The 9827-nt window shown below is 45.4% G+C and overlaps 1 protein-coding gene across 1 annotated transcript in view; it reads right to left on the bottom strand.

Annotated features, from left to right (window-relative positions):
* Positions 1 to 9827, bottom strand: part of VPS36 (vacuolar protein sorting 36 homolog) — a 23931-nt gene that overhangs the window by 13946 nt on the left and 158 nt on the right. The window contains exons 2-6 of the mRNA XM_006026305.2: positions 9745 to 9820; positions 9508 to 9576; positions 7367 to 7437; positions 4131 to 4245; positions 2308 to 2397 (exon numbers count right to left, since the gene is read on the bottom strand). Of these exons, the coding sequence (XP_006026367.1) occupies positions 2308 to 2397; positions 4131 to 4245; positions 7367 to 7437; positions 9508 to 9576; positions 9745 to 9820 (421 nt within the window). The remainder of the gene's footprint in view (positions 1 to 2307; positions 2398 to 4130; positions 4246 to 7366; positions 7438 to 9507; positions 9577 to 9744; positions 9821 to 9827) is intronic.

The raw sequence follows: 9827 nt of genomic DNA, 5'->3' as shown, positions 1-9827 counted from the left end.
CATGGCCCAGCTGTTGCCACCACTCTCTTCAGGGTACAGCTCTACCCCAGAGGGGATGTGTGGTGGCAGGCAGTGCAGGTAGTCTGAGGGGAGCAGCGGCCAGGCCATGGCAGCGGGACAGAGCAGAGCCCAGTGTGAAGCAGTTGGCACTGGGAGAAGGTAAGGGCAATACAGCTCCCCAATCTGTTACTCCTTGTGCTACTGGCAGCACAGTCTCTCTGTCCCGTTCTGCCCTCCCACACTGGGTCCTGCCTACTAGGCTGCAGAGGTGACTCCTGCCCATGCCAGTCCTGCAGCCCTACGCCTGCTGTGGGTGCACAAATATGGGAGGGCATGTGCCCCACACATCCACCCCTTGCACCACACACTGCGGGGCTGGGGCCTAGGGGTGGGGGGCAGTGGGTCAGGAGCGAGGGACACCAGCACAGCTAAGGGGCTGTTTTCTACTTAAACTATTTGCTGGATAAAAACTGGCCAATGTTTACAAATGGGTCCTGGTACAAAGAAGGTTGAGAACCACTTATCTAGAATACTTAGTACAGCTTTGTGCTCCACATTTTAAAAAGGAGGTGGAAAAGTTAGAGGGAGTTCAGAGGTGGGTGACAAAAGTGATAAAGCGTTTGGAAAGCAAGTCATACAAGGAGAGGTTGAAGGAAACAGGTATGTTTAATTTGCAAAAAAGGAGGTTAAGAAGGGGCACAAGAGCAATCTTCAAATACCTGAAGGACTGTCCGATATACAGCCTGGCAGCTTGAAAGCAGTGTCTGGCTGGTATATGTGTTGTGGTGGAAGGAGTGGGGGGAGGGAAGAGGCATGGGGGGGGAAGGCAGATCGAGGCCTGTGAGGGAGGGAGGGAGTGGGGCTGGGGCAGGTGCCACCCTGCTGGAGCAGAGTGCGGGGCACAGCCATGAGCAGCTTGTTCAGGGGGTGCGGCTTCTGACGCTGCATGCACCCCAGGAGGGCATGAGGGGCATGTGCTCCCAGATCTGTACATGGGGTGAGGGCGGGCTAAGGCTGGGGTGGCACTAGGCTCTTCCCAGTGGGGGCCTGGGCCAGGCTGCACTTGGATCAGCGCTAGGAAAGGGACTATGGGTGGGGCTGCAGCCACCCCAAAGTTTGCCATAGCTCCCCCAAGCCCCTCCCAACACTACCGCTGCCAGTCCCGAGTGCAGCCCAGTCCAGGCCCCCCCGCCAGGAAGAGCTCAGCACAGCCTTGGCCGTCTGCTGGGGGGGGCATAACTCTCTTCCTTGGATCTCTTAAGTGTATTTTAACAACCTTTGCAGCAGAAGGATGGTGGCCACCACAGTCTGCCTCCTTTACCTGTTGCAGAATAAAGAGTCTTGTGGTCAGGTCAGGGTGACTGTGTAGTTTTGCTAATAGGTTAATCAATGTATTTGTATAGGATGGTTTGAATAGGGATTAACCTACCTCAGGCAGGGGATTAATTTAAATTACTTTGGAGGTTCATTCCAGCCTATTTTTCTATGATTCTAACTGAGATGAGAAGATTCCCTGCTAGTTTAGATGAAACAGGGACAGAGGTGAAGACAACAGACAGCGAGATACAGCAACAAGGAAAGCAGCTTGGGGGTATCTCAGTCTGATTACATTTAGTTCGGGGAAGATTTCAAACGTATGTAGCTGGATATGCAACCAATTTGCAAATTACATCATTTTAGCATGTGTTTATAAATACAAGCCACTCACATGTAGAGGTGATATTTATTTGGAAAATAGAAAGTTTTATATTCCCAGATAGATCAAGAATGGAGGTAAGTAATTTAACAGGAACACATCTTGAAGAAATTTCCAATAGTAGAAATATTCCACTTAATACGTAGATACCCACGCACTTGACATGTTGCAAACAACTCTACAGCAATGTTAAGAGTGTGTCTAAATGAAAGGAGTATACAGTTAAGGCTGAAACTCAATCCTTTCTTCTCAGTATGTATTTTATACTGTTGAAGACTATATACAGAATGGGTGATTATTTTGTTACGTGTTGGAATAATTAGGTACAATTAAGTGCTCAAAAATGGCCCAAACCAAATACTGTAGTAAGTTTTACACCATTAGGAAAGTACTTCCTTACACAGGGTAAAGAGAAGGTTCCCAGTTGTGTCTGAATATGCTTGGACACAGCAAGAGGGGCTCAGACCTGAACAAAACGGAAAATGCATAGACGGTGGGGTGGAGGAAGGACAACTTGATGCAGGAGGTGGTTATGCGAGCAGCTCTGAACCAACTTGTTCAGTTAAAAGAATCACAGTGTGCAGAAAGAAGATCAGTAAGGTAGCAAATACCTGTGCACCCTTGCTAATTTGGAGGCTCTGAGAAACTGGCATGTTCTCCCATCTCTGTTGTGTAATTTCTTCTGATAAGCGCCTATAGAACTGCACATTTAAAAAAATAGAATAAGGTCACCCTATGCCATTTAGATTGTGTATTATTAACATCTCATTGATCAGAGAAACAAATTTCCCCAAAGACCAAACACTATCGTGCTTGCATATTCATATTGCACTTTATATTCATTTTGCAGATCAAACAAACATATGCATTATAAAAGGAATTGTAATAGTTACCAGGTAAGCTTGCCTGACTATTATTTCTATCTACAAGTGTCTTGAGATTTGTAACTCTTCAAGACATAACAAGATTGCAATTTTTCAGGTTCCATCTCAGATTATAAGTATTTTTTTAAAGAAGAAACTTGAACAATTATTGATACAGCTGCCACAAGATTATATCAATTCTATGCAATCTGTATAACAAAGCTTAAATTCCATTAATTTATTTTGGATTAATATTAGTTAGTAGTGATAGTGCATCATTTTTCAATATGCATGAAACCTCTCAGGTTTTTATAAAACAGAGTGATCAGCAGACCAACTCAGAGACCCATCAGGGATAATGCAGATGTCACTCTCCATACTGCCATATTTCCATTGTATGGAGACTTGTTGCAGACACATTTTAGTAGAGGTAGCTTGAGTGGTGGCAGTAATAACCCCCATGACTCCCTGAGCTGACATAGCAGCTGAGGCAGCTGTGGGGGTTAATACTGCTGCTGCTCACTCCACTGCCAGAGGCGAGTCCAGCTCCAACCCATGAAGAGCCCCGCGGTCTGGATCCAGTTCAGTGGGCCAAACAAGTCTGAGACTCCTAATCTGCAACAGTGGTGACCAAACTGTGGTTCACAGGCATGTTGCCTGCAAGACCATATACTGCTGCTCATGGAACTGGAAATTTTGCTTTCTACAGATACAGGTTTCTTCAGGTTGACAAGGAAAGCAATGTATAAGATTGTTTGTAGTGACCTACTTGCTCAGTACTGTTGACCATGAGCCAATAAAGCTGGGGACCACTCCTGTTCTGTGGGTCAGAATCTCTTAGTAAGCATCTATATTGCAGAATTCTCTTTCCATACATACTCTAGAGTTAAGCTGTGGCATTGTTTTAGTTTCCCTTTAACACTGTGTTTGAGGGACAGATGCCAATTTTTGCATTTGTGGGGACGTTTTCCCACTGAAGCACAGTTTACCTAGGATACATTGCTCAAGTAAGAATTACGGGCTTAAATTAGATTTCCTTAGAGTGTTTTGGACTGACTATCAACCATATTACTTAATCAACATGTATATAGGATACATTTTTTTCTAGATCTGAAACAATAAAAAGGAAATTGCTTAGAGGTTAAATGGCTGCTTAAAAAGAAGTTGCTTGCTCTTATGTTTCCTATTTATAAAATAGGAAAGTACAAAAATCACTGACCAAAAGCTTCATTTATTTTGTTAAATAGTCCAAAGATATCTTAAAACAACCAAGCTATTTTCTAAACTACTGTAATATCTAATTAGAAATCTAAAATGAGGCCTAAGATACTTTAAAATAATAACATAAATGTTACTGTAAATTATATTTTCCAATGTTTGGGATAGTACTTCTACAGTATTCATGTGTCTATGAAAACCTGATAAACCTTATTCATAACACAAGATGACAAAGTGAAAAAGCTCACAGCCCAAAAACAAATACTGGAATATGAATAGTATCAACAGTACAGGGTGAGCAGAAACATTTGCCTCCCTTTTCACTTATTTGAGTGCTCTGTATGTAAATTTACCTCAATCTGACCATGTTCTTTGAAGGAAAGTTTGATGTAGGAATATATACTGCTCTGGAATGGACCAAGATCTTTGTTTGAAGAAGTTGGGTGCAGATGAACCACAATTTTGGCACTAAAGAAAGATATAGGGAGAAAAATGGGAGGAAGAAATGTTTTCGCCTATATTTATAAAAGTATATTTCTTAAACATGCAAGTCAGAGTTAAGAATTTAACCTAGTTCTGTATTAACTACCCCATCAACAATTTAGGCTTTAATAGTATGTTATTAATAGATTGATAAGAACAGAATACTTTATATCTTTACATTTAAAAAGGTAACAGTAGCCCCTAAAATATGAAAGGCTTCACTAATGCTAAAACATACATGCTTATCAACTTTTAGAAAGGAAATGTGACTTACAGTTTAAGAGTTATAAGAACAAGAACTTCTGAAAACGACTACAAGCTGCACACTAACTGTCAGGTGATGCATTTGATCAAGGTGCTGACCTGCAACCTAAGTCCCAAAGGCTTTGTAGCGACTCCTAACAGCTGCCAAAACACATTAACTTTGTCATATGAAAACAAAAAAGTCTCAATGTCATATTTAACCTTTCTCACCTGTGTATGTCATTGAAGAACACTATGTGAATCCATCCAAAACCAACACTCTAAGTGAACATGCATGGAAACAACATAGTATGGTATGATACTGAACAGCAAAACAACTCCTGAAACAACATTGTTTTTGCAAATATAATAGCCGACTCTCATTTTATTATATTAAATCTATTATTCCTGTCCTGTTTTACAAACACATACACTTTTCCATGTTAGATCTCCCAAAGCTGCTTTATGCTTGTAACAATTGAAATATAGTCTCCCAAGTGGCTGAAGGTACACAAATCTGAAATTCAGGCCACAGATGGAAGCAGAGGTAGATCAGACATACTTCTTCATAAAAGCTCTCTCTTCTCATGGTAATGTCTGTATTGTTTCATAATACTCTAATTATCTTCAAAGTGAGACAGCTTTCATGAGCCTCCTGTAACGCCTGTTAATGGTTTCCCCAAGCAGTTAGTTGGTATTGGGGTAAGCTACATCAGTTGCCATCTAAGTATGGTTCTTACCACCAACCAGTTTTAAACACTAAAGCTGCAAATAGAGGTTGCCTTTCTGTCACCATAAACATTTTTATGGAGGCAAATAGATGTTGATGCCCCTGGTCACGCCACAAAAGCCCAAAGTTGTGGCCATGACAATTTGTAGTAATAGCTTGTGCTACCTTTTTAAAGAGGACATGTGTTTGTTTGTGGCATAAAAATCCAGGCAGCCTGGGGCTTCATTTATTCCTCGGGCTTCAGGGGCCTGACTGCATGACAACAGCCTTGGATGCCTGATCTCACCCTGTGACACATGTCCTAGAGGCTTTCCTCTATGTGTCTGCAGACATGCACCCTAGGAATCTCCTGCAGGATCAGGCCCATCCACTCCTGCAGACACACTCCGGAAATTCCCTTGCAGACATGGAGCAGAAACCTCAGTGGGTTCTCCCCCTTGCAGATGTCAGGCACAGCAGCACGAAATGCCCTGTAGGGGATTCCCAGCATGCATCAGTTTTATGCTGCCACACTCCAGGTTACGGTATAGTCTGCAAGCGCAGAGGGTGAGACTTATGGGAACCCCTCACTCCACATGTACAGATGTGCTAAGGATGTAAATATTGTTGAAAAAAATCTCTGTTTAACCTCCTCTACATATTTGTTAAATGGTTAACCAATAACACATACCTAGTCCTGGCTGGGGGGTGCAGAGCCCTGGGCCGGCACCTGCCCTGTCCCACCCGACTGGGTGGGGACATGGCTGCTGCTGGGAGTTGCTCCCTGGTGCCTTTGACAGGGTGGGGAGCCCATGTGAAGCTGCAGATAGTAGCAGCAGGCAGGTGGCAAGGTGCTTTCCCAGGCCACTGTTGCCACTGGTGCACTGGGAGGGAAGGAGCAGGCAATTCGGGTTAGGGACAAGTTTAAAATTTAAGTAACCTGCCCTGTTATCTCCCTCCAGCCAGCTTCCCGGCACCACCTGTGAACAAGCAACTAATTTCTTAAGTGACAAGTTACTGTGCTGGCTGTTTTCCTCTAACCTCATAAGCTATAGGTACTAGTCTCCCCATAATCCATACTCATGTCCTCTCCCTCTCCTCACTTCTTCCTCTGTCCCTCTTGCTTATCTTGCTGCCTTCCTATTCCTGAGGCACCATGCTGCTTCCCTTGCCTGCCAGGCTGTGCTCCATGCAAAACGTTAACTGCTAATGCTGGTATACATATACTTATCGTTTAAACATTTTCACCTTTCACATCCCTAATGTGTGCCCTGGATTCTCTCAGCTGCCATGTGCTGCTATGTATTGCTATTCCCCAAGTCACGGTGCATCACCCAGGGCCACTGTCCTGTGGGGTTAGGCCCCTGCAGCCCCACAAGTGGAAGGATCCCTACACTGCAGGACAACAGCCCTGGGTGACACCATGAAGTGGATCAAATATGCCAGGCAGACAAGGTTCCTTGGGTGAACTTGATATCTTTTATTAGACCAACCCAAATAGTTGGAGAATAGTTATTAAGCAAGCTTTCGGGTTCAAAAACCCTTCGTCAGGCTAAGGAAGTCTCAGCAGCTGGTGTGTGCTCTTCCTGGATGGAACGAAAAGTAAACTTCCTTAGCCTGACGAAGGGTTTTTGAACCCGAAAGCTTGCTTAATAACTATTCTCCAACTATTTGGGTTGGTCTAATAAAAGATATCAAGTTCACCCAAGGAACCTTGTCTGCCTATGTCCTTAGACCAACACGACTACAACCCTGCTCAAATGTGCCAGGACACTTCACTTCGTAAACATCAGCTCATAGCCTAAGGCTAGTTTTCAAATTCACATTTGAGATCATTACAGTGGCGTCACCGATAAATCAAACACATACAAATGCTTGTTACAAAATGCCAGGCTGAAACACGGATGCATTGACTGAAGTGGTTACACAGCCACTGACTTTTATTTGTTACACACACACAGCTTTTCATAATGATTCTCCTGTCCACTTGACCCATGTATCTTAAAAAGTGAATGGATAATCATATGGCCTTTGAATCAGGACATCTAGGTTAGATTCCTGGCTCTATCACAGACTTCTTGTGTTATCTTAGACACGTATGTAATATGATTTGCCTAAGACTGCTAAATGTGAGAAACATATATGACATCTTACCTTTTTCCTATTCCAGCTGCCTGCTCTTCAATGAAGACAATTTGAGAAAGAGGAATAGCAATGCAGTATTCCTAAAATAATCAACACAATATAAGAAACAGAAATTATAGCTATGTTTTGGAGAAGCTTCAAACAACGTATTTTTTTCTTTCAATTAACTAACAAAGTGTTAGCACTGATCTTTTTGGGGCAGGTTCTGCCATAAGCCAGTTCATATATACATACGATTATGGTTACAATAGAAAATTAACTTCTGAAGGGAAGTTATGCAGAAAACAAAAATGAAGTTGCATGAGTTAAACAAGCAGGCAAAGATAGAACAATATTCTTAACTTAGCCACTTGGGGCTAAATTAAAAGGTCTCCCATTTTAGGCACTTAAATCCAAAGTTTGGGTCCTCAACACTGTCACTCAGCTCCAACTTACTCCTGGAGATGCCTAGAAGTCTATAGGTACCTAAGCTTTTGACTGTGAAGGGACTTAGGTCTGTTGCTGAGCCTAAAAGAAACATCTTGATGGTCCTACGCAGTTTGGCACCTATGTCTACAATGGGGATTTAGGCACCTTTATGCCTACTGAAAGGAATGGTTTAGGTGCCTAATTCCCTTTCAAATTCTGTCCATAGCTAATGTTTAAGCCCTGTGGGGGACTGACAAATTAGATATTCCATTGCCTAGCTTCCCTTCAGGGCCCAATTACTAGGAATTCTCTATGCAGACTAATTGACAAATAGGGCCTGATTCTAATTAGATTAGGTCCTATACAGAACACACCCAATGAAGGAGGTGGTAACGCCATGAGCAGTGTCACCCTTTGTACAGGCATTTGTGGATTACATTAAGTCTGGCCAACCTGTGGCACATGTGCCACAAATGGCATCAGGAGCCTCTGTGTTACATGCATCAGACTGGGGAGGAGACAGGCAGCATAGCAGCAGATAGGGCAGGGAGCATAAAGCAGAGCAGATCAAATGAGTGGGGAAAATCAGAGTGGCACATGGAAAGTAGGTGGGGCTAATTTGTGGCACACTTGCCAGAAAGGTGGGTTAGAGCACTTAGTCAATGTGGAAGCTTCCCTCCTTTGCTGGAGGGAATTTAAATATCTTTTCCCACAATCCTTCCTGGAACTAGAGCACGGGTGTGTGACTGTTTGGGCTGGAGGGCCGCTTAACAAATTGTGACGAGCTGTTGAGGGCTGGGGAGGGAAGATGCCAATGATCCTATCTGGCCTGCCAGCTACCACTGAAAGACTGAGGGAGGGCTGCACCCCATGCCACTCCATTCTGCTGCAGCCACGGCTGAGCTAGGTGGTACAGCACACAGACTACTCTTTCTCCTCCCTGCCCCTGCATTCATCCTTCCTCAGCCTGGCTTCCTGTTGGCACCGTGCAGTCCTGGCACAGAAGGCACCAACAGCCAAGCCAGCATGGGACAGGGTGCAATGCAGTACTCTGAGCGGCTGTCCTGCCTGCCTACCATGAGGAGTCACTTCCACTGCACCACACCAAGAAAGTTGGGGGAAACCACATTTGATCTAAATATGCATCATAGAGAAGGATGCAAAAATAAGACAGGAGAGTGCTTGACATCACCATAGGTGTCAGCAACTTTTATAGAGCAGAATCTGACCTTTGAATGACTATTGTGTCCCTATGTCACACTGGCATTTGTGTTTTCCCTTCACATGCTCCTTGACCAGCTTCCCTCCCCTGAGCTGTTTAATCCAGTGTCTTTGAAAGCTAGTTCCAGTCTGTGCTGTCTGTGTGGGTGGCTCAGGAGGCAGCGGTTCAAGAGTCTGTTGACGCCTTGTGCAGCGTCAGGGTCGGCTGCGCTGTTCTGTTAGGAGGCCAGACACTGGTTTTGTATGAACACTGGATTTCGTATGTACCGGAGATTAGGATAGGGGTGATGCTGCCTCAGGCCGGGGGCTGGACCAGGTGACCCCAGCAGGCCCCTTCCCGCCCAGCTGGTCTGTGGTTCCTGAACGGACAAGGCCGCTTGTAACATCCAAACTGTCTCCGACAGGATGGCAGGCCCCACTTTGGTTTTTCGTCCCTGGCAGATCCGCTGGGGTCCCCTCCATGCTGGCCCTGCAGACGCGCTGGGGACCCCGAGGCAGGTGGCAGCAGGCGAACTACTTACGTGGTTCTTCTGATCCCGCCAGAGCAGGCGGTGTGTGCTCAGCAGCAGCGCCCCGGCCTCCAGCTTCACCTAGACCGCAACATCAGGGGGAGGTTTACGGCACGTGCCCCGAGCCGCCGACCGCCCGAGGACCGGACTTGGGGGGCGATCCCAGCACGGCCCAGGGCGGGGGGAGGGGCAGGGCCCGCGGGGCCGGGCAGGGAGCAGCGAGGCCGGGGCCCCTGCCCTCACCCTCACCTTCTCGTCGCCGTCATAGAGGCGCACGCCGCGCTGCTGGAGCACCAGGCTCTCGCCGATCTCCAGCAGCCCGCTGCTCCAGG

The sequence above is a fragment of the Alligator sinensis genome, unplaced genomic scaffold (assembly GCF_000455745.1).
Source record: "Alligator sinensis unplaced genomic scaffold, ASM45574v1 scaffold324_1, whole genome shotgun sequence".
Lineage (NCBI taxonomy): Eukaryota > Metazoa > Chordata > Crocodylia > Alligatoridae > Alligator > Alligator sinensis.
This window is presented reverse-complemented; position numbering and strand designations above follow the sequence as displayed.